The sequence below is a fragment of the Lutra lutra genome, chromosome 12, assembly GCF_902655055.1.
Source record: "Lutra lutra chromosome 12, mLutLut1.2, whole genome shotgun sequence".
NCBI classification, from domain to species: Eukaryota; Metazoa; Chordata; class Mammalia; order Carnivora; family Mustelidae; genus Lutra; species Lutra lutra.
This window is the reverse complement of record NC_062289.1, coordinates 48178636-48203224: the sequence shown is the minus strand read 5'-3', so window position 1 is coordinate 48203224 and position 24589 is coordinate 48178636. Positions and strand designations below refer to the sequence as shown.

General features: G+C 43.0%; 1 protein-coding gene across 2 annotated transcripts in view; it reads left to right on the top strand.

Annotated features, from left to right (window-relative positions):
* LAMA3 (laminin subunit alpha 3) overlaps window positions 1-24589 on the top strand; it is a 262818-nt gene that overhangs the window by 8861 nt on the left and 229368 nt on the right. For both annotated transcript variants that reach the window (XM_047697035.1, XM_047697036.1), the window contains exon 2: window positions 18584-18736. In XM_047697035.1, the coding sequence (XP_047552991.1) occupies window positions 18584-18736 (153 nt within the window). The remainder of the gene's footprint in view (window positions 1-18583; window positions 18737-24589) is intronic.

Sequence of the window (24589 nt, the reverse complement as noted above, 5' to 3'; positions counted from 1 at the left end):
AAAATGTTTGTTTCAGTAGCTTTTTTGGTGAGATTAATTATTGCTTTAGTGGAGGGACAGTTCCTTGAAGCTTTTTCCTTTGCCATTTTTGGTGATATCCTTATGTCTTCTTTTTGAGTGCTTCCTTGCTTTCTGGTGCCACAACATGTTCCAGGGCCATTTTTAATTTTTTTTTTTTTTTTTTTGCTCCTGCCTAGGAACCAACTGGTTTTTCAAGGAGCATTGTTTGTTTGTTTGTTTGCTTATTATGGGTGCGGTGTTTAGAAACCAAGATCCGGATATGAGGTTGTGTTTAGTAAATGCTCATTGTTCTAATATATCATTGCTTTTAGACACTTTCAGTGGACAGAACTAGGAAATATATGCATATCTTCTAATTTCTACATGCACACACATCCACACTGGAAATGCAATTGATTTTTGCATATGGATCTTGTATCCTGTGACCTTGCTGTAGATTTTTTGTACACTTCAGTATTTTCTACACACAGAACTACATGTGTTTTATTTTTTCCTTTCCAATCTGTATACCTTTAATTTCTTTTAGTTAATTAATTAATTAATTAATTCACTTATTAAGTGGGTCTTACATGCCAGGCATCATGTTTGATGCTGAGGATGCAAAAATGATCCAGACGTGATCTTTCTGTAGATGACTGGTGTTTTTGTGGCCTAATTTTCTTAAAAGACCAGGGAAATTCCTATGAGGGAAAATAGGATATCATCTCATTGTATATATCATCAAATTACTCTCACTTAGAGGTGAATAACTCTGGCTCTACAATCATATAGAGCTGAGTTTGAATTCTAACTCTACAGCTCTTTGACCTTGGAAAATTGCATAACCTCAGTTTCCCCATATATAAGACAGAATTAATATTAGTGTCTATCTCACACATTTATTGGGAGGATAAAAAACACTCAGCGTATATTGTGGTACATCGTGCCCAGTAAATGTGTTTACAGTGGTGAATGACAGCAATGATTTTTCATAATAATCATTTAAAAATTTTGAGTAAGAAATTCTTTTTTTTTTTCTTTTAAAGATCTTATTTATTTAGAGAGAGTGTGTGTGAATGAGTGGGGGAAGGGGTAAAGGGAGAGGGAGAGAGAATGCCAAGCAGACTCCGCACTGAGCATGGAGCCCAACGTGGAACTCAATCTCACGACCCTGAGATCATGACCTGAGCCAAAATCTAGAGTTAGACACTTAAGTGAGTGAACTATCCAGGCACCCCTAAAAAATTATTTTGATAATGAACTATATGGTGCATTATATACTGAACATATTTGGCATGGGAAATAATCCACAGGCATTTTTGCAGAATAACGGTGTTATATTTTCTTAGTACTGTGTTAATAACTAGATATTATTTGTTTACAAAGGGACACATTTTTATAGCAATTAGAGAAATATTTTGAGGGGAGGGCAGCCATGGAATTGGACAAGAAGCTGCTGTCCATGCAACCAGCCTTGGAGACAGAAGGGTTGCACTTCCTGCATATCCTGGTGAGCACCCCATCCCGCCCCCCGCCCCGCTAGTCCCTATGGCTGGGACATCACCCACTGAAGGTGTTCAGCTGCATCCTTCTCTTTGTGGTGTTTCAGAAGCTTTCCACCCAGCCGAGGGCCTTGAGGCAGAGGCAACTGAACTGCCGTGGAACCTGATGTTGTTGTTAAAGGACAAGAGGCTTTAGCAGCTGCTTGTTTCAAAATGCAAGAGGAATTAAATGCACAGGGTGAAAAGTATAAGTAAAAACTAAGATAGCTCGAAGATGAACAACAAAAAAAAAGAGACAGAGCTTGAAATGTGGGACAGCATGCAAGAAGGAAAAGGTATGATGGAAATGTAAGAGAGCCCCCAGAAGAAGACAGTGCAGGGCTTTCTATTTCATTAGTCATTGTGAAATGAAAATCTGACAGACACTATCAGTGACAGGGGCAGTTGGGTCACACTTCACTAAAGCCAGTGACTGTGTTCATTGATTTCATAGGTAACTGTTAATCGGTAGCTAAAGGCTTCTGGGTGATTAACAGTCTTGATAAAAGAGATCTAGTAATGGTTCTTCAAGTTAAAAGCCCCTGCTGGTACGACAGTCTCTGTGATGGGTTGTGCTGAATGATGTCTTTCTTATAAATGGTGAGCCCACCAGCAAGGACTTCTAATGCAGCCAGGTGATGGGGTTGTTTCTACATATTTATTGTTATGTTCAGAACTTTGGAAAAAAGAAACTATTTTAAAAAATGCAAAGAACACTTTAAGCATCTTTATTAAATTCAAGGAAATTCTTTATGAACTTGAATTTGTCTATCAAGCATTAAACAAAATTTAGCGTTCAAAAAAAGGTAACATTTTGGAGGGAGGTATTCATTCAATAAGGTTAATTTTGGTGATAATAATATATTCTTCCAAATTGGAAAAAAAATTTTTTTTTTTTGGTTGTGGTTTAAGCTTTCATGAAACCTTCATTAACCCTTGCTCAACATTCTGGAACCATTTGCCTAGTGAGGAAAAAGTTTCATTAAATGGTACCTCAGTGGTCTTAGTCAATGGAATTGGCTGTATACATGGGCTCCTGGCCAAGAGACACATAGGGGCTGAAATCCAGTCTGGGCAAGGCTGTGTCTACTTAGAGGCAGTGAGCCTTTTTTCTGCTTCATAAAAAAAAAAAAAAAAAAAAAAAAAAAAGTTTTTTGCATGAGCTAGCAGGGCCTTGATTAGATCCCTCATGCCAACAGGGTGGAAAATGCCTTGGGGAAAGCCAACTCATTGAATCTCACATATCCTGCCATTTTTTTCAAAGTCATAAACATCTTGTATTTTCTTAGTGGTTTTCTCATCCTAGATGCTCATAAGAAAACACATCTGAAATCAATAAATGAATATTAGCTGACGAGAAATATGGGTTTTAATTTATGCAGAGCTTAACTGTTGAGAAGTGGGAAAAAGACTTCACTACTTTCAAGTTATACCCTCTACTGCATATACTGTACAGAAGTGATACCAAACAAAGAGGCAGAAGGGTGAGCAGGGGGAACAGCCTCGTGATCAGGAGACTTACTGCCCTGCTCAGTACATGGTGCTAATTTCACACACACTTACATACATTTACGGATGCTTGGCACTGTTCTCAAGCACCTTACATGTACTTATGTTTTCATCCTCACAACCATTGTGAAGGCGATCCTCTTAGCGTGCTCACTTTATAGATGAGGGAACTGAAGTACAGAGAGGTTAAATGAGTTGTTTAAGAGCAGAAAGCTGGTACGTGGTACAGCCAGGGATTCTGGCTGCAGAGTTCATGTTCATACCCACTCTACTAACGACTCCTTCCTCAGAGCCGCAGCCAAACAGGGCACCATCTCGGTAACTCCATTCATTACCCTGGAACCATTTATCTTCATGACCGGTGTCCTTATTAGCTAGATCTGGAGCTCTCTGAGGGTGGGGCCACCGTTTCCTGCTCGTGTCTGTCTTCCCTGTGGCAGGGTGTCACCCACACGCCGTAGATGCTTTCTGAAGAAACTTTCAAAGGGCAACACCATCATAGAATTTTCCTACTGGAGCAACACCTGGATAGAAGTGTCATTTGACAAAAAACCAAAAATCAAAAACCTAAATTTCAACACCCTGCCTTTGGAAGGCAGGTGTGCCCCTGATGTTTTGAATTTCAAAGTAGAGATATCTGATACAGGGCCAAGACCAAGAAGCCTAAGAGGCAAGAAAGGATCCTTCCTCTACGGATTTCAGATGAAGCAGCGCCCTGCCAACACCTCAATTTCAGACTTCTAGCTTCCAGAACCGAGACATGACATTTCTGTTGTTCTCAGTCACCCAATTTATAGTACTTTGGTATGGCCCTGGGAGACGAATACAGTTAACTGTTCGTCTTCTGGGCTGCCAACCCAAAATACTATGGATTGGGTAACTTATAAACAACAGAAATTTATTTCTCACTGTTCTTGAGTTTCCTTGGGGAAATCCAAGGTCAAGATGTGGGCAGGTGCAGTGTTTGGTGAAGACCCACTTCCAGTTCATGTTTCTTCGCTGTGTCTTCACAGGGCGGGAGAGATGAGGGGTCTCTCCGTGGCCTCTCTTATAAGGGTGCTAATCCCATTCAGCTCATCCTCATCCCATCATCTTGGGGGTTAGGACTTAATGTATGGAATTGTGGGGAGGGGGGACACACAGATATGCATCCCATTGCAGTAACTTTAAGTCAGATAACCAGTCTCTGTCAGTCAGCACTGCTCACTGAGTATTCAGTGTGTGAGTTATCTGTGTGTGGGGGAGGGGAAGACGAAGGGCACTGCTTGAGGCTCCCTGGGTGGTTCTAGGCTGTCTGCTCTTGAGACTCTGCAATCTGGCCACTCACAGTGTAGTCCCTAAATAAAATGGGGATTGCTTTTGGCTGATCAGATATTTAGGGATCACACATCTTGAGGCATCTTTAAATATGTAGAACATATCAGAAGGGCATAAAGTAAGGATTGACTAATGCAGGTGTGACTCTGGGAGTTTGGGGACGATGGATAAATGGTTACTGTGAGTCTTGGATCCCTTTAGCACAGTGGTGGGACGATTCCTTCACTGCTAATGAGGGCTGTGGGGCTAGGTCAGGGGAAGGGTTTGGGGGTGGATCGTGAGATGAAGGGCCCAATTCCCTATGTCCTGGGACTGGCTCCGCATAGACTAAATATGGCAAAGGATTTGTGTGCACAAAAGACCTCAGTGGCAAAGATTCTATGCAAGGTAGTTTGCACAGTGATTTGAAGAGAACAAAAATTTCAGACTTTCAAATTTTCGTAGTGTCTACTCTGTTTCCGGGTGGTTTTCCTATTTCATGGTGATAACCTATCACTTAATGTTATTTTTAATGTGATCTTGAACGTTTTTAATGTACCAGAAAAATTAGCAGAAAATGGTGGAAGACCTCATTTGGGAAATCTCTTATAGGATTGCCATAAACTAATTGAGGTTTTTTTTTTTTTCCTTTCACTTAATTTCATTATCTTTTGGGTCAACTTAATAGATTTTTATCTGAGTAAAGATACAGCTATTGAAATCAGTCTTTCTAGTGATAATAAAATCTTTGTTCCCTCTCTCTGAGCACCATGTAAGTCTTTGTCCCTTTCTTGTACTTGATGTTACCTGTAGCCTCAATTTTCTTTGATCACTTGCTGGCCTCGATTCTGGGAGTCGTTTTCTCTGGCTGTTCCATAGAGCAGTTGTCCCTTTAGCTTAGAAGGATTGGAGCTGGAACAAATCACATTAGAACTGCTTGACTAACCACAAGGAAGATGAGGTGGGGGCCTTCAGAATCCTGACAGAGATGTTTGTAACCAGCGGTTCTCTGTCTTCACTAATGACAGAATTGAAGAGGATGTGTAATATTGCATCACAAGGGATGTGGATCAGCTCTGGGGAGGAACTGCCCAAAGCAGAGTGTCCTGCACCAGTAAAAGGATTTTTAAAGAAGAGGGAGGAGAGTCCTTTACTAGATCAAAATCCCATGTGTCATCTTTTCGGTCCATCTGTAGACAGTTAGGCTTTGACCGGCCGGCCTTGTGGGGAAGCTGCCCTCCCCATGCCAGGCCTGTACACAGGAGTACGTTGCACTCTTCCACAGGGGGTTGCAGCCAAGGGCTCGGGTCCCCCGACCAGCCACGCTCACACCATCTCTGCATTCCCAGCCCAGGAGCCCAGTCAGAGGCCCCCAGTGAGGTAACTGGTGCATCCCAGATGCCTCCCCAGAGACTTCCGATGGGCTGCTCTGGCTGAGGCACGTTTTCCCGATGACTGGGTATTTTTCTACTCCCACTCTCCTCTTCTCCATACCTTCCATCCTCTGAGCTCAGAAAAAGGCAGGAGCCTTTTGTCCGGGGCTCCTTGGCGGTGAGATACTTCTCCTGTCATCTGACCCCTGCCTGGTGCTGTTCCTTGGGGGAAAAAATGAAACACTGGGATGCTGGTACTTTGCTTCTTGCCTTCACGGTCGTAGTGAATGAATGAAGTCTTGAGTGTTACTTTCAGACTGGCTTGTCCTCATTGACCATCTCAGCACTTGGAAACTCAACTGGAACTGGTAGAACTTCTGTAAGTGATATTTTGAAAAGATTTATTTATTTATTAGAGAGAGAGAAGTGTAGGGGGAGCCAGTATGGGGTGGAGGAGGAGCAGAGGGAGAGAATCTCAAGTAGACTTCCTGCTGAGCACAGAGCCCAATGCAGGGCTCGATCTCATGACCCTGAGATCATGACCTGAGCCAAAATCAAGAGTCAGACGCTTTATGGGCTGAGCCACCCAGGTGCCCCGGATCATTCTTAATGTAGATTCTTATCAACAAAGGCAAAAACTGCTACCCGCAGTTGGGTGTGAGCACACCCTTGTGTCTGATATTCATCCACTCCTGTATTGAACAAATATGATTGACATGTATGTGCCAGGCATAGAGGAGGAGGACGTTATGGGCTGGGACTACAGATCTGAACAAGGCAAGAAAGGTCTCTACCTGCGTGGAGCTGACATCCTATGGGGAGTTTGCAACCAGTGAGTAAACATACACAATAATGACTGTGTTTGGGTCTAGGAGAGAAGAAGCAGGATTTTGGTTTAATAGTTCATGAAGGGAAGTTTCTCCACGTTCGGTAGATGGAGAAGCTTTTCTTTCTTTCTTTCTTTCTTTTTTTTTTTAAGATTTTTATTTTTATTTATTTATTTGACAGAGAGAGAGGGAGAGCACAAGTAGGCAGAGAGGCAGGCACAGAGAGAGGGGGGGAAGCAGGCTCCCCGCCAAGCAGAGAGCCCGATGCGAGGCTCGATCCCAGGACCCAGAGATCATGACCCGAGTCGAAGGCAGAGGCTTAGTCCACTGAGCCACCCAGGTACCCCTGGAAAAGCTTTTCTAAGGAGGTTTTATTGGTATAGATACTGGGGGTTGAGAAGAAATCAGCGCCATGAAGAGGGTGGGAAAATGTGTTCCACTCAGAGAGGCCAACAGGTACAAGGGCTGTGAGAGGGGAACATGCCTGGTATGTTCTGAGAATTCAGAAAGCCAGGCTGCCCTCGTTGTTGCGTATTTTGAATGTTATGCTTGAGCGAGACCTCTGTATCCTTTCCAGAATTTATAAATGCTTTGTTTTATTTTTGTATGTATTTATACCCTTTCCGGTCCTCAAAAGAATTTAGGTGACTGGTGAAATTTAAAATCTTTGAGCAAAAGAGTTGAGGGAATGGAACAATGGGAAAATAAAGCTGTGGAGAGTATAATTACTTCAGAAGGAGATCAATAACTGAAAGGGAATTGATAGGGAAAATCTTGGCTTGAGGAATGAATCAGACTATGTCCTCAAGGATTCTTTCAAGAAGAAACCAGTTGGTTCTAGAATCCCCAAAAGTATAAGAGCATGGGCTTTGGAATTAATAGAGCTTGCTTCGAAAGCATCTCTCCTCAAGATGTGATCCTGAGTGAGCTATGTTACCTCTGTGAGCCTTGGTGTCTTCTGTAAAATGGGGATTCAAATGCCATTTAGTTCACAAGGTTATTCTGAGGATTACATGGAGTAATCATTATGCACCCGGGACACAGTGTTTAATGAATGGTAACTCTAATTAAAGATTGTTGCGGAAGTAGAAATAGGAAGGCCTTGATCAAGAGGCCAAATGTGGGGGCACCTGGGTGGCTCAGTGGGTTAAAGCCTCTGCCTTCGGCTCAGGTCATGATCCCAGAGTCCTGGGATCGAGCCCCACATCGGGCTCTCTGCTCAGCAAGGAGCCTGCTTCATCCTCTCTCTCTGCCTGCTTCTCTGCCTACTTGTGATCTCTGTCTGTCCAATGAATAAATAAAATATAAAAAAAAAAAAAAAAAAAAAAAAGAGGCCAAATGTGGATTAGGAGAGGGAGACATAGTTTGGGTGAAACCTCTTTTGAATGGAAGGAAATCAGCAAGAAGCCTGTTGTGGCCAGGAGAATGACCATCATTTTCTTTCTTTGCTCTCTGATTTGGACACAGTGGGAAGATGAGCAAGGAAAGTCAGTACCTGAGAAGTCTCCCAGTGCCTCTGGGAGAGGCACTATCTAAAGATGGGAGAGCTGAGTTGAGTAGGAGTGGGGCTTCCTGGTCAGAGCAGAGGAGTGGTCAGACATTAGGAGCTGGGAATGGGCTCTGGGTGCCTTGAAGGATGGAGCAAGTAGATTTCCATTAGAGGAGAAAAAGGTGGTCTAGATTTAGTTACACTGTGCTTTTTTTTTTTTTTTAAGATTTTACTTATTATTTGAGAGAGAGAGCATGAGTGAGAGGCAGAGGCAGAAGGAGAAGCAGACTCCCCGCTGAGAAGGGAACCCTGACACAGGGCTCTATTCTAGGACCCTGAGATCATGACCTGAGCTGAAGGCAGGTGCCCAACTGACTGAGCCAACCAGGCGCCCCTACCTGGTGCTTTCTAATGAGTTTAGTGACAAGAGTGTAAGTCTGCAATTTCCTGTTGTTCTTGAACATCAGGAGTTTAGCTTCTGACATAAAAAGTTAAAATCACACACACACACACACACACACACACACACACACCCCAAACACACCCCTTTTCTCCATGTCTGGGATTACTGCCTCCTCCTCATCTCATCACTTTCTAGTATATTTCTTGGAGTAACAAAATAGCCTATGCCATCTTTATTTATTAACTAAATGAACAAATATAAAGTGCCTGTCTTGTGCCAGATACTCTTCTAGGTAGTAAACAAGGCCTTGTGCTCAAGGCACTTACAATAATAATAATAATAAGGATGATAGACAGCAAAGCCAGCAAATAAGTGCTTCCCGCTCAGAAGAAAGAGAAAGCAGATAAGACAGTAGAAAGAGATGGCAGAGTGCAGCACTGCTTTTGATGGAGTGGACAGGGAAGACCTCTCAGAAATGGGACTTAAGTCTGGGAAAAGCATATTCTCAGGAATGGGAAGAGGAAGTGCAAAGACCCTGTGGCAAGAACCTGCTTGGCGTGAATGAGGACCAGCCAGAGCATCAGTGTGGGTCGAGGTCAGTGAGGGAGGGGAAAGTGGAGGACTGTTTGTTTGTCTCCTGGTAGGAGTGATCCAGGAGAGGGCTACACTGAGATGCAGGAGAGTGTGTGTGTTTAGGGGGTCTAATGGCAGGTGCAAAGCCCTTGAGCAGGCAGGAGGGGCCAATTCAGTGCGTGGAGAGGATGGGGGCTGGCAGGGGGAGACTTTGGAGCATAGCTACCTTCTCCACAGCAATGGGAGGTAAGACAGGCGTGTGGGACACATGCAGGGAGCTCTGTGGATCAGGAAGATGAGCAAATTCAGTGACTTCATCTGGAGAAGGGAAGAGGGAGGAGGGGGTTTGAGGAGCATCGAGAATGTGTGAAATAATTCCTGGGCAAATAAAAGAGGGAATATAGTGAAACTCTGTGCCAATATAGAACAAACACAATTCTCAGTTATCCGGGAATGGAGGAGCCTAAACGCATCTTCCTTTACTGGTCGTACCTGACTCCCAGGCAGGCAAGGGCCAGCGGGGACACGTTTCTCTGGCCAAGGCCAAATCTCGGGTGCCGGCAGATTTACATCTGCCCCTCCCCCAGGCTCCTCCTTCCTGCCTCCAACTCCCACCCCCCAGCATCCCTCCTGGGTTTCCTGTCTCCACTACACCACTTCGGTAAGTTGCTTAACCTTTTTGAGATTCTGTCTCCTTATCTGTTTTTTTTTTTTTTTAAGATTTTATTTATTTATTTAAGATATTATTTATCTATTTGACACAGAGAGAGAGACCACAAGTAGGCTGAGAAGCAGGCCAGGGGTGGGATGGGGGGGAAGCAGGTTCCCTGCTGAGCAGGGAGCCCAATGTGGGGCTCCATCCCAGGACCCTGAGATCATGACCTGAGCCGAAGGTAGAGGCTTAACCCACTGAGTCACCCAGGTGTCCCTCTGTCTCCTTATCTGTAAAAGGGCTAAGTGATTGTACTCATCTTAATAGATTTGTGAAGAATGTCCTGTCACCATGTGCAAAGTGCAAGGCGTCCTGTCTGGCAGGTGGATGTTTCCTTTTGTCATCACCACCATCAGTGCAGCTACTTCGGTGACTGTGGCTACAAGATGGGTCTCTAGTGGCGTACTCCGCGTGTCCCTGTCACGGCTGCCTCTGTGGTCCCAGACTGCAGTGGGCAGAAGAGAAAGAATCAGCTGTGGGGCTTGCTAAAAATTCCAATTCTTGGCCCCCCCACCAGAGACACAGCCTTGATAATAGGGATGCAGCATCTGAAATCTGCATTTTAAACAACCCCCCCACACCCACCCCGGGGTCCAGTGGTAATCCGTAATCCCCATGGCAGTGCGATTACTTTGTGGATGATGTCTCATTGAATCCAGTTGGATTCACTACATCCAGTTGGAGAATTAGCCCATTTAACAAAGGGAAAAAAGAGCTAAAGGGAGGCTAAATAATTTGACCAACATATAATTTGTAGAGCTAGGATTCAAATGCTCAGATTCTACTCCAAAATGCATCTCTTTGATATGAGTTAAAAGCAAAGCTGATGTGAGTTAAAAGCAAAAAACCTCCAGCATTTGGCTTGGAGGGAAACAATTTTTGAGTAGTAGGTGTAAATTTTGCAGACATCTTCTTATTTGCCTTTAAAAAAAAAATACCTGGAATCAAGCCTGAGTCCCTTGTTTTATAGATCTCTCCGATCCTTACCTCCAGGAGCCCAGCACAGTAGGATGTGTGCCCCACCGACCATGGGGTGAAATCTGTTGCCCGCCCCTCCTCCCCCAGCTGGTGTGTATCCATATGCTCTTCTCCTGGGCTGAGCAATCGCCCTTCGTCCATCCCTGCAGATGTCCATCTGCAGGAAACACGCCCCCCGCCCCTCTTAATCATTGATAACCACAATGATACACTTTTGGCCTCTCAGAAGGGATGACATTCTGAACAAGGTCCGGCAAGGAGTAATCTTAAGTTTGGAATGGGTGCATTCCAGAATGTTCTCCACATCAGGGCTCTAGCTGGCTTGGGTTGGGGCCCTTAAGACAGTGCCTTTAAGGCTCACGGCCTCCGGAACCTTGGCAAGTGATGTCTGGGAGGAAGGTTGGGGTGCCGTGAATGTGCTGACGCCTCATGGGGCTGTTGGCGGCCAAGTGTGGCGGGATGCTGGGTTTTCTGAGCCACGTGTATCCACGCGCCCGTCAGTCGGGCGCTTTCCTGGGCTGGGATCTCTTTCCCAGGTCATGGGCAGCTGTACGGAAAGTTATGGAAGTGCTGTTTCAGTGTGACGTCACCTTCCATCCAACTGTAAGACGGGGCTCTTTGATGGAACTCGCAGAGCATCTGAATCAGGATGACAGTGTTCTGGCTTGGGGGTAGGACTCACACAAGGATCCTGGTTCCTGCACATCCTGGCCTTGTGATTATTTATTTATTTATTTATTTGACAGAGATCACAAGTAGGCAGAGAGGCAGGCAGAGAGAGAGGAGGAAGCAGGCTCCCTGCTGAGCAGAGAGCCCAATGTGGGGCTCGATCCCAGGACCCTGGGATCATGACCTGAGCCGAAGGCAGAGGCTTTAACCTACTGAGCCACCCAGGCGCCCTGTGGCTGTGCGATTTGAGGAGAGGCACGCCACCTCTCTGAGTCTTCTCTTCTTTGCCTTTAAATTTTGAATACCTTGCTGTAAGCCTGAGAGGGGCGTGAAGATTTAAAAATAAATCATGCCTCTCCTGGGTTTAAATATCCCTGGGCTCGCTTGACCCCTGCACCCTTTGGTACTTATGTGGGGTTTGAGCTACTTCTCTTCAAACTTGCTACATTTCTTTAGGGCCAGGGGCCAATTCTTTGTGTTTGTTTGCTTGTTTCTATCCCTGAATCCAAATTAGTGTTCTCCATGTTGTAGGCAATTCTAAGAAGGTGAATGAATGTGTGTTCATGCAATAAAATTCTATTAGGGACCACTACAGTAATCAACCTCTAGTTTCTTAGAACAATACAGTGTTGTACTACGGATTGAGATGCGAAGCATTGTCTAAGAGATTTTCAGTCAAGGAGAATCATCAACAATGTTAGGAACTAGGAGAGACTTTTTTTCCATCCTTCTGAAAAAGCATAGGTCCTTTCCTGGGTCTCTGAAACATTAGTTCATCTTCCGAAGCCTTCCAACCTTTCATCTCAACTCCGTCTTTTTATTTGTTTGAACAGTTCTGTCCACTTTCCTTCCACACCTTCTGTTAAATTTGCCATTTCCCATATGGCTAGGCTAATAATAGTCTTGATACAACTAGAGCATGTGTTCCTTGTCCCTGTTTCCAAGATAAGTCCCTTGTCCTTGTCTTTTAGTATTCTCATCTCTGTCTAGAATACAGAGTAGGTGACCAGCACACGGGTGTCGCATGGATGGGTGAATAATGGAGCACAAGTGTGAGAAGACTCCTCTGTTCTGTCCTCCTCCAACTTCTCTCAGTTCTGCTCCTGCTTTCATTTATTTATGACTATTTTTAAAATATTGGACCTCAGAGGCAGAGTTGGATTATGTGTGATTCACAATCCTCAGTTTATGACATGCTTTTATCATGGGTCCTTGCATGGTCTGCTTTAACATATATGTGGATGGATGGATTTTAAATAATGTAACAAGCATCCATGTACTGGCTACCAAAACCAGAATAGGGCCTCGAAAATAATTTATGTCTAACCATATGGTTTTCCCACCTCCCATCACTCTGTTTCCCACAGTCTGGGGTAACCATCATTCTGAATCCTTTATTAATTTTTCCTTTGCTTTCCTTTTTATATAGTTTTATTGTCTCTATTTTTCTAAAAACTTTCTCATTTTGGTTGTTCTTAACTTTATATCATACCCCCCCACCCCCATTTGTTATATTGTTAAGATTCATCCATATTATTTCATATTGTCAAATATATTCATTTATTCATTTTTGGTCATGTATTCATTCATTGCATGAATATACCATTGTGATTCATTCACATCGATGTGGCTGGGTCGTTAGGTTATACCCAGGATAACCTTGTGAACAGTGCGTCTATGAATATTCTTGAACATGATGTTGTCAAATTTGTGCAAGAGTTTATGGGTTATGAGCTTGAAGGTAGAATTCCTGGGTCATAGGAAATGTGAATTTTCACCGTTATAAGATAATGCCAAAATAGTTTTCAAAGTCTCTACACCAATTCATACTCCTACCATACCCTTTCCAATGCTCGTTATCCTCAAATTTTGAACTTGGACCTGTTGAGTGGATATAAAATAGTATTACCCTGTGGTCTGCCCCGATCACTAATGGTGGTGAGAGCGAACAGTTCTTTGACTGTTTATGGATGTGTGTGTTTCCTCTTCGTGAAAGGCCTATTCCTACTTTTACCCTTTTTTCTATTGATCTGGTTATACTTTACTTATTGATTTGCAAAAGTTTGGTATGTCTTTCTGATGAGAATTCCTTGTTAATTTTATGTTCTTTGTTCAGATATTGATTCTTATATAACACTACCCCAAACCTTACTGGCTTAAAGGCATCATTTTTTTTTTCTCATCGTTCTGCGGGGTCACCGGGCTCAGCCAGGTAGTTCTTCTGCCCCAGATAGTGTCAGCGGGAATAACTCCAGTGTATTCAGTAGCTCCCTAGGTAGGACTGGACTGGGTGGTCTGGTGTCTCGGTGCTCTTCCATGTGTCCTCACCATTTGCTTAGCGTGCATTTTCTCATAATGTGGTCATTTGGGGGCAGTTGGACTTTTTCCCTGGAGGCTGGTTGTAAGAAGCAGCCAGCCCTTTTAAGGCCTGTGCTTGAAAACCTCAGAATGATACTTCTGCAAATAATAAAGTCAGTCTGGATTCAAGAGGAGAGAGTAACCTCTAGGGAAAATAGCCTCCACTTCTTGATGAATGAAGTGGCAGACACACGCGGAGAAGGAATTGGTGGCAGCCATTGTGAGACTGTCTGCCTCACATTGTGAAACTGTCTACGAATATCTTTTCATTTGTAATTTTACTTTCTACTTCTTTAAGGTGAACCAGTTTCTTTTTTTTTTAAGTTATTATTTTTAAATTTTATTTTATTTTATTTCTTTGAGAAAGGGTCTGTGTGTGAGTGGGTGGGGGGAGGGACAGAGGGAGAGAGAGAATCTTGAGCAGGCTCCACGTCCAGCCTGGAGCCCAAAAGGGGTTCGATCTCACGACCTTGAGATTGTGACCTGAGCTGAAATCAAGAGTCAGACACTTAACCGACTGAGCCACCCAGGTGCCCCTAAGGTGAACCAGTATTCCTAATTTTAATCTATCTCTTCTTTTGTAGTCAGTGCTTTCTGAATCTTGTTTAAGAAATCTTTCCTTGTTCCAAATTCTAAAAGATATTCACTGATATTTTGCACTAATTGGTTTTAAAGTTTATTTCTGACATGAAGTCCTTAATTCATCTGACGTTGATTTTTGTCTGTGGCTTGAGGAGGAATTTGATTTTATTGTTTTCCATTGGATATAGATTACTCTTCCCACTTATCTGATGTACCACCTCTGTTATATACTAAGGTTTCCCAAATGCGTGGGTTTGTTTTGGGCTCTTTTCTGTCCTGTAAGGCTGTTTATCTCATCTTGCTCTGTTTTAATTATAATAGCTTCATAATAAGCCCTGATACCTCGAAGGGCAATTTCTTCCTCCCTGGTCTCCCTATTCAGCAATATCCTGGCTTTTCTCTCAATAGAGCTTCTCTTGGAGCATGATAATTCTAAAATTTATATATTATCCTATCCAAGAAAAGAGTTATTTCATTTATTTAGATTTTAGAAATTCTTTTAATAAATTTTTGTTTTTTTCTTAAAATCCTTATATGAGTGAAATCATATGGTATTTGTCTTTCTCTGTCTGACATATTTCACTTAGTGTAATATCCTGTAGGTCCATCCATGCTGTTGCAAATGACAAGATCTTATTCTTTTTTTTTTTTTTTTAAGATTTTATTTATTTATTTGACAGCGATCACAAGTAGGCAGAGAGGCAGGCAGAGACAGAGGAGGAAGCAGGCTCCCTGCGGAGCAGAGAGCCCGATGTGGGGCTCCATCCCAGGACCTTGGGATCATGACCTGAGCCGAAGGCAGAGGCTTTAACCCACTGAGCCACCCAGGCGCCCAAGATCTTATTCTTTTTTATGACTGAGAAACATTCCATTGTGTATACATACAACTATTCTTTATCCATTCATCTGTTGATTGACACCAGAGTTGATTCCACATCTTGGCCACTGTAAATAATGCTGAAATAAGCTTAGGGATACAAAAATCTTTTCAAATTAGTATTTTTGTGTTCTTTGAGTAGATACCCAGTAGTGGAATTACTGAATCATATGATAATTCTATTTTTAATTTTTTGAGGAACCTCCATACTGTTTCCCACGGTGGCTGCACCAGTTTGCATTCCCACCAGCAGTGCACAAGGTTTCCTTTCTCTGCACACTCTCATCTAACTTGGATTTGTAGTCTTTTTGAGTGTAGGCATTCTGACGGGTGTGCTGGTGGGTTCATTTCCATTCATCCCCTCCCCTCCCAGCCTAGATAGCCAGGCACTTTGGGAACCAGTGGGAACACTCTCCACTTATCTTGCCAACACCGTGGGCCCCACCCTTGTGTTCCCCTGCAGATCGGTCCCATCCACACCACCCCATTTGGCACATGTCCCTCCAAAGCTGCTTCTGCTCTGGCACATCCTGCAAATAGCCCCAGCAGGGACCGACACCTCTCCAAAGTACTCCTGCCCTGGGGGGAGGGGAAGATAACCACACACCCCAGTGCCTCTGAAGTCCCAGCAGCCTCTCCTTGTAACCAGCAATAGAGGGAGAGCAACCTGCTGGAGATCAGTGTGACTGTGGCCCCAGCAGACAGACTGGGGTGGGGTGTGGGGGACAGGCAGCTAGTCTAACTGCCTGCTCTGCCCACCAACAAAAACCTCTCAGGGACGTCACAGGAAGAATGCCCTGCGGTTTGCTGTGATGGCAGAGTTGGGCTGAGGGCAGACATCCTGTCTGACTGCTGACACTGCCCAGCTCGGATCCTGAGCATCCCCAGATAGGCCCTTACTGGCACAGGGACCAAACCCTGCCCCGGCATGTCCCCAACAGGTGAAGTCAGCCATTGCAGCTGACGGGACTGAAGACTCAGCCACAACAGGGGGACAAGCAGCCCCATAGGAGACACCCCTGCGGCACCTGGTTCTGGTGAAGGGGGTTTGCACTATAAAGCACCACAGGACCTCTTCTTCTTAGACCATTTATAGGAAATAATGTATATTACTGACCATCCACAATGTCTAATAACACGGAGTAGTTAGTAGCTGCTAGATGGGGAAGAGAGTTACAGGTGGTTGGTTGACATACTGTTTCTGGGGCCGTAGGCTTGGGTCCTGGTTCCAATATTTATAGTTGTGTGATTCCTTTCTTTTCTTTTCTTTTTTTTAATTTTAATTTTTATTTATTTATTTGACAGAGAGAGAGCTCAAGGATGGGGGAGCAGCAGGCAGAGGGAGAGGGAGAAGCAGGCTCCCCGCTGAGCAGGGAGCCGGATGTGGGATTCTATCCCAGGACCCTGGGATCATGACCCCAGCCGAAGGCAGTCACTTAACCGACCGAGCTACCCAGACGCCCCCTACAGTTGTGTGAGTCTTGGGCATATTACTTAACTTAGTCCCGTGTTTCCTCAACTGTAAAATAGAGGTAATAGCCTTAGGGTGCCAATGTCAAATGCATAGTTCCCGGTGCATAATAGGTGCTATATAAATGCTCACTTTATTTGTTAATGTAGTTATTTGAAAACTGAGAAGAAGCATCATCTCCATTCCTCATATCTTCACTATGGAGATGGAGATAAATGTAGATCATAAGCATCCCCATCCTTGGAAGAAAGTTGCTTCTAAACTTGGAGGAGCAATAATGTAATTCCCTTATCAAATAATTAAATGAAATAATTGGTAAAATTCTCTCTGGGAAATAGTGGGAAAAATAAAGATCTTTAAAGGAAAAATATCCATGAATGTTTAGATGTCTTAGCTTAACTAATATTGTAATTAATTACACTTTTTATTATGATAACAAAATTTTTATAGAAACCCCCCCCTCCCTTTGTTTTAAGAATTGCTGATGGAATCATTCCTTTATTGGGCATCTAGGAGGTGCGAGGCAATGTTCAGGCTGAAGTATAGTGAGAAGCAGGACATACACAATCTCTCATCTCAGGAACTCAGCGGGGCTGCCTTGCCTGCCCGAGGTGCTGCTTCTGAGTTACATAAGTATCCTTCTAGAATGTCAAAAGATAAAGTTAAAAAAAAAAAGATGTACATAATTTATCTCTGCACATGAGAGAATCCTTAGTTACACACTCGATGAAAACATGTGGTCACACACCAGGATCAAACTTGGAACACTTAAGAATTAACTTTCAAGACGCTGGGCAGGGGTAGAGCTACCCTTGTGCTGCAGAACATTCTGGGAAGGCTGTGGCTATAAGTTTGCTTCTTTACCCCCTCCTATATGGTGGTGATGCTCAGAGGTGATTTAACTGGGGAGGAAAGCAGTTCAGTGTGTGAAGTGCACTACTGGTTAAGCATGAACTTTGGACCCAGTGCAAGTGTAATCAATATATGGAAAAGGCCTATGTTCAGCTTTTTAGGCTGTAAAATTCTGCATGGCAAGCAAAACAAAACAGAACCAAGAATTTGCCTACCAAGAAGAAGAAGTCAGTAAGAAGATGAGGTCATATCCCTGGTGTCAGAATTTAGTAAAGATGGTAATACCAAGGAGCTATCACTCCAGGTGAAAATGGATTCTCATTTATCTGTGGGCTTAACTCTTGACTTCTCACTTTGGTATCTTCAGCCCCAGCTGTGATCTCCCCACTTACCTTTCTTGCCTTGTCTTCTGTTACTTACGCTCTTGTTAAACTGGACTAACTGGCCTCCGTGCCTTTGCTCGCTCTGGTTCCTCCGCCTGGAACCCCTTCCCTGTTTGCCACTCACTGACACTTACCAAAGCCCAGTGCATCCTCACCGACGACTTAGTCCCACCTCTTCCACCCCGTTCCCTGGGCCCCTGGCCTACACATCACCTTGGACCCAGACCACTATACGCTTGCCGTACCCCACTTCCCTTATGGTTATTTGTCTCCTTATCGCCTCCACTGGGACTCCGGATAAGGATTCTCTTTGTATTGTAGTGCCTGACATGGAAATTGCAGAGGAGAATGTAAAGAGTAAAATGAATTTGCTGAAGGAAAACATCTTGGCATCTCAGGTGCAACAGGTTCCTCTTAAAATGTCATATAGGACGAGAGAAACATAGCTGTAAAACATGGAAGATAAATATATGTCCTAGAAACATTATAAACAGGCATAAATAGGTGATATGGTTTAAAATTAAGTGAAAAACCAAAAGGCTTATTACTGTCTTCAGAATACGTTGCCATCAATCTCACAGTTGACATCCCTAAGCTAGGCCGAGTGGTCTTTGTTTTACTTACCTCTTTACTAAATTGATAGAAAAAATTACTTGAAAATAACAAAAGAGCTTTTTTTTTCCCCTCCAGGGCCAATTCTGTGACTACTGCAATTCTGAGGACCCCAGGAGAGCACATCCTGTCACCAACGCAATTGATGGATCTGAGCAATGGTGGCAAAGCCCTCCTCTGTCCTCAGGTACACAGTACAACAAAGTCAATGTCACCTTGGATCTGGGGCAGGTGAGTTATGCTTCTGACTGGAAAGAGGGAAGCTCATTTGGATTGTCGTTTCTACGGTTATTTCTGATAGAATAATAATTATATTAAAAAACAAACATAGCTTTAATTCTCTAGTCACTGTGAAGCCTATGACAGTCATATTTGCATTCCTCCACGCTCAGCCTATCATGACAGACACCCATACCTATGAAGAGTTAAAAATAGTCAAAAATAGTTATATTGGCAAAGATATTACTATTATTATTTTTGATTATGGCAAAGTACACATGACATAAAATGTACCATCTTAAGATATTTTATTTTTTATTTTTTATTTTTTATTTATTTATTTTTTTTTAAAGATTTATTTATTTATTTGACAGACAGAGATCACAAGTAGGCAGAGAGGCAGGCAGAGAGGGGTGGGGGGGAAGCAGGCTCCCCGCTGAGGAGAGAGCCCGATGTGGGGCTTGATCCCAGGACCCTGGGATCATGACCTGAGCCGAAGGCAGAGGTTTTAACACACTGAGCCACCCAGGCGCCCCAAGATATTTTATTTTTTAAAAAGATTTTATTTATTTATTTAAAGAGAGTGCAAGTGAGGGAGAGCAGAGGGAGAGAGAGAATCTCAAACAGACTCCGTGCTGAACGAGGGGCCCCACTTAGGGCTTGATCCCATGACCCTGAAATCGTGGTCTGAACTGAAATCAAGAGTTGGATGCTTAACCAACTGAGCCATGCAGGCCCTCCCCATCTTAGATGAGTTTAACCGTATGGTTCAGTAGCCTCAAGTTCACATTGTGTGCAACCAGTCACCAGCATTCTTTCTTGTCTTACAAAACTGGCACTCTGTGCCCAGCCCCAGGCTACCACCATTCTACTGTCTCTGTGGATTGGTCAACCCCAGTCACCTCACAGAGGTAGAATTCTACAGTATCCGTCCTTTGTGACTGGCTTACTTCACCTAGGCTACTGTCTCTGGGTTCGTCTGTGTCAGCAGTGTGTGTCTGAATTTGCTTCCTTTTTAAGGCTGAATAATATTCCATTGTATGTATGTCTCACATTTATTTATCCAGTCATCTGTTAAGGGACACTTGAGTTGCTTCCATGTTTTGGCTCTTGTGAGTAATGCTGTTATGAACATGGGGATGACTAAGATATTTTTATAGCATTCTCTTTCCCAGAAATCCTGATCCTATGACCACTGACTACTAGTTTTTCACTTTGTTTGGTCAGCTGGTGCACAAGAAAACACAACTTCAGACCTGTCTTCCTGTGGTATGCTAAGAGGGCCCCTAGGATGTCTTCCTCTTGGTGTTCATGCCCAGTGTGATCCCCTCTATTTCCAGTGTGTCAGGACTATGAGGGAAGTCACTCCCTTGGTAAGGAGGCATTATGTGACAAAAATGAAGGGCTTGTGTTTAAGGTCCCAAGTCAGTTGATCAAAAGAGATATTATCTTGGAGGATTCCTCCCTAATTTGGGGAACTCTTAAAAGGGACTGGGCCCTACCTAAAGGAAGAGATCTGAAGCATGATCAAATTTCCTGCTGAACTTGAAGGGGAAAACTGCCATGTTATAAACTATCTTTGGAGATGGCCACATGGCAAGGACCTAAGAATGGTTTCTAGAAGCAGAGAACAGCCTCAGCGAACAGCTGGGAAAAAAAGCAGGAACCTCAGTCCTACAACCTACAACAAACTTGGAAATGGGTCTTTCTAGGCAATCTGGCAAATGCCTGATTGCAGCCACCATGCCCAGACTCCTGAAATATAGGACTGAAAGATCATAAATGGCTTTGTCTTAAGCCACTAAATTTATTTTCATTTGTTAAGCAGCAATAGAAAAATGAATGCACCTTCTTTCCTCTTTCAGACTAGGGAGTGCCTCCTATCTGTTTCACCCTGTTCTTTCAACAAGTACTTATTTATTGCCTATTCTATACGTCAGGCACTGTTCTTGGTATTTGCATTACATAAAAGAACGAAGACATGGAGAGTCCTTCCCTCATGGGAGACAGCCAACAAAAATATATATCACTAAATATAATACGTTAGAAGCTGATAACAGCTATGAAAAACATAAAAAAGTAGATCAGGGTAAGAGGATCATGAGGCCAGGACAAGAAGCGTTTGCAGTTTTAGGCAGGACCATCAGGAGAGAGCTTAATGGACAAAGACGAGAAACAGGTGAAGGCATCATTATGCAGATTTCAGTCACCCAGACAAAGGGAACACCCTGCAAAGCCTTTCTAAGGTGGGAGCTTGTCTGGAAGGTATAAGGAGCTGCATGGAGGCCAGCGTGCTTAGACCAGAGTCAGGGAGAGGGCAGTGGTGAGAAAAAAGGCCAGAGAGAGAACAGACAGGGCCAGATCAAGTAGGGCTCCTAGGCCATGATAAGGACATGGGCTCCAATGAGAGATGAGTCATTACAGAGTTTCAAGCAGAAGAATGATCTAATCTGATTTAAATTTAAAAAAGATTTCTCTGTCTATTTTGTTGATAATTATCAAGGAGCAAGTGTAGAAGCCAGTTAGGTGACTGTCACTGTAATCCAAGAGAAAGATGCAAGTAGGGGCAGTGGAAGGGGTGTGTCCCAGATCTATTCTGAGACTAGAGGTGCCATGATTTCCTAGTGGATTGAAGGTGAAGTGTGAGAAGAGAGGGTTCTGGGATGATTCCCACGACTTTTGATCTGAGCAACTGGAACTGTTGTTTGCAGAGATGTTGGAGACTCTGGGGGACAGGGGCAGTTAATGTGGACATGCAAGCACTGAAAGACTGTTTGGACATCGCATTGGAAGTATGGACTAGACACTGGGAGATATGAATCTGGGAAGCTGGCTGGGCTGGAGGAGAGGCTTGTTAAAGATTTCTTTAGGAATTATATTCAGGATCTCTCAGCTTCTTGGATCTGTATATTTATACCTTTCATTATCTTTGGGATATTTTCAAACAAACATCCTTCCTTCCTTTTCTAGCTTTATTGAGGTATCATTGACAAGTAAAATTTTCTGTTTTAAAGTGTATAATGTGATGATTCGATAAGCATATACTTTGTGAAATGATCACCATGAGGAGGTTAATTCACATATTCATCACCTCACGTACTTTTTTTGTGAGTGTGTGGTGAGACCACTTGAGATCTTGTCTCTTAGTAAATTTCAGGCATATAATCCAGTACTATTAACTATAGATACCATGTTGTACATTAGAAATCCAGAACTTATTTATCTTATAGCTGAAAGCTCGTATCCTTTGAGCAGCATCTCCTGATTTCTCCCACTCCCTAGCCCCTGGTAAATACCATTCTACCCTCTGTTTCCATGAGTTCAAGTTCTCTTTCTTTGGGATATTGATGATATTGTTAGATCTTTTATTATTGTTCCACAGGTCCCTGAGGCTCTGTTCATTTATTTTTTTCAGTTGCTTTTCTCTCTTTTTCAGATTAGGTAATTGTATTGTTCCATTTTGAAATTCCCTGATTCAAAAAAAAAAAAAAAGAATTTCCCTGATTCCTTTCTCTTTCATGTTCTCCTGTCTAGCCCATTTAGTGAGTTTTTAATTTTAGTTATTGTATTTTTTCAGTTATTATAATTCCTATAATTGCCACTTGGGTTTTTTTTTTAATATCTTCTATTCCTTGGCTGAGATTTTTTATATTTTAATTTACTTCAAGAATATTTGTACTTACTCACTGAAGCATTTTGATACTTTAAGGGTTTTGTCAGATAATTCTATTCTCTGTTTCATCACCTTTTTTTGGGGTCTGTTGATTGTCCTTTCTCATTCGCATTGTTATTTTCCTCTGATTTTTGGTATGATGAGTGATTTCCAGTTGTGTTCTAGACATTTTAGATATTATATTAGGTGACTCTAAATCCTATTTAAATCTCCCAGCTTAGCATATGTCACTCTGTTTAGGTATAATACGTGGGTTTTGGCTTGCTTTTGCAGCCTTTGATTCCAATGAATATTTGGTTGTCTGCTGGTGCATATTATGTAGTCTGCTGTGTTCATCTGGTCCCTGGGCTCCTGCTTGGTTCTCATTTGTGCTGCTGACTCTGGAGCCAGAATGAACTTCTCCTGATCCAGTGACACCTAGTAGGGGTTGAGACACACTGGACCTTCAGGGCAGAGAGTGCTTTCCCAGTGCATTGGCCAAAGCTACCTAATGCAGGTGAAGCTCCTGCTGAAATAGACATTTGGAAATCAGTGGCATGTAGATTGTGTTAACCCACGAGACTGCATGAGAGTGAGAAGAGAAGAGGATCTAGTGCTGAGCCATAGGCTCTCCAATATTAAGAAGTCCTGGAAAAGAAAAGGAACCAGTAAAGAAGACTGGTGTGGAATGACAGATGGGAAGAAGATAACTACAAGAGTGTGGTGTCCTAAAGCTAGGCGAAGAAAGTATATCAAAAGGGAGGCAGTCTTCCAGCTCTATAATATGAAGACCAAGAGCCCAATTTAAAAAAAAACGGGCAAAAGATCTGAATAGGCAGTTTTCTAACCCACTGAGCCACCCAGGCGCCCCGACAGTTTTCTAAAGATACACGAATGGCCAATAAGCATATGAAAAGATGCTCAGTATCATTAGCCATCAGGGAAAAGTTAAAACCACAACAAGATCTTTTATCCATTTTGAGTTTATCTTTGTGTACGGTGTAAGAGAATGGTCGAGTTTCATTCTTCTACATATAGCTGCCCAGTTTTCCCAGCACCATTTATTGAAGAGACTGTCTTTTTTCCACTGTATATTTTTTCCTGTTTTGTCGAAGATTAACTGACCATAGAGTTGAGGGTCCATATCTGGGCTCTCTACTCTGTTCCACTGGTCTATGTGTCTGTTTTTATGCCAGTACCATGCTGTCTTGGTGATCACAGCTTTGTAGTAAAGCTTGAAATCAGATAATGTGATGCCCCCAGTTTTATTTTTGTTTTTCAACATTTCCTTAGCGATTCAGGGTCTCTTCTGGTTCCATACAAATTTTTGGATTATTTGCTTCAGCTCTTTGAAGAATACCGGTGGAATTTTGATTGGAATGGCATTAAAAGTATAGATTGCTCTAGGCAGTATAGACATTTTAACAATGTTTATTCTTCCGATCCAAGAGCATGGAATGGTCTTCCATCTTTTTGTGTCTGGAAGAGATTATGCTGAATGAAATAAGTCAAGCAGAGAGAGTCAATTATCATATGGTTTCACTTATTTGTGGAGCATAACAAATAGCATGGAGGACATGGGGAGTTAGGAGAAGGGAGTTGAGGGAAATTGGAAGGGGAGGTGAACAATGAGAGACTATGGACTCTGAAAAACAATCTGAAGGGTTTGAAGAGTTGGGGGGGTGGGAGGTTGGGGGAACCAGGTGATGGGTATTAGATAGGGCACGGATTGCATGGAGCCCTGGGTGTGGTACAAAAACAATGAATACTGTTATGCTGAAAATAAATTTAAAAAAAGATTAAAAAAAAACCACAATGAGAGACTACTTCACACTCAGTTGGGTGGCTGTAATCAAAGAAAGAGGTAATAAAGTATTGGTGAGGCTCTGGAGAGATTGGAACGCTAATACATTGTTAGTACCAAAGTAAAGTGGCATAGCTGGTTTGGAAAACGGTTTGGTACTTTCTGGATGGCTCAGTCAATTAAGCATCTGCCTTGGGCTCAGGTCATGATTCCAGGGTCCTGGGACTGAGCTGCTCCTCAGGCTCCCTGCTTAACAGGGAACCCGCTTCTCCCTCTCTGCCCCTCCCCCAGCTTTTATATGCATGTACACGTGCTCTCTCACTCTCTTAAATAAATAAATAAAATGATTTAAAAAAAAAAAGGTTTACCATCTTACCCAGCAATTCCACTCCTAGTTATATTTTCAAGA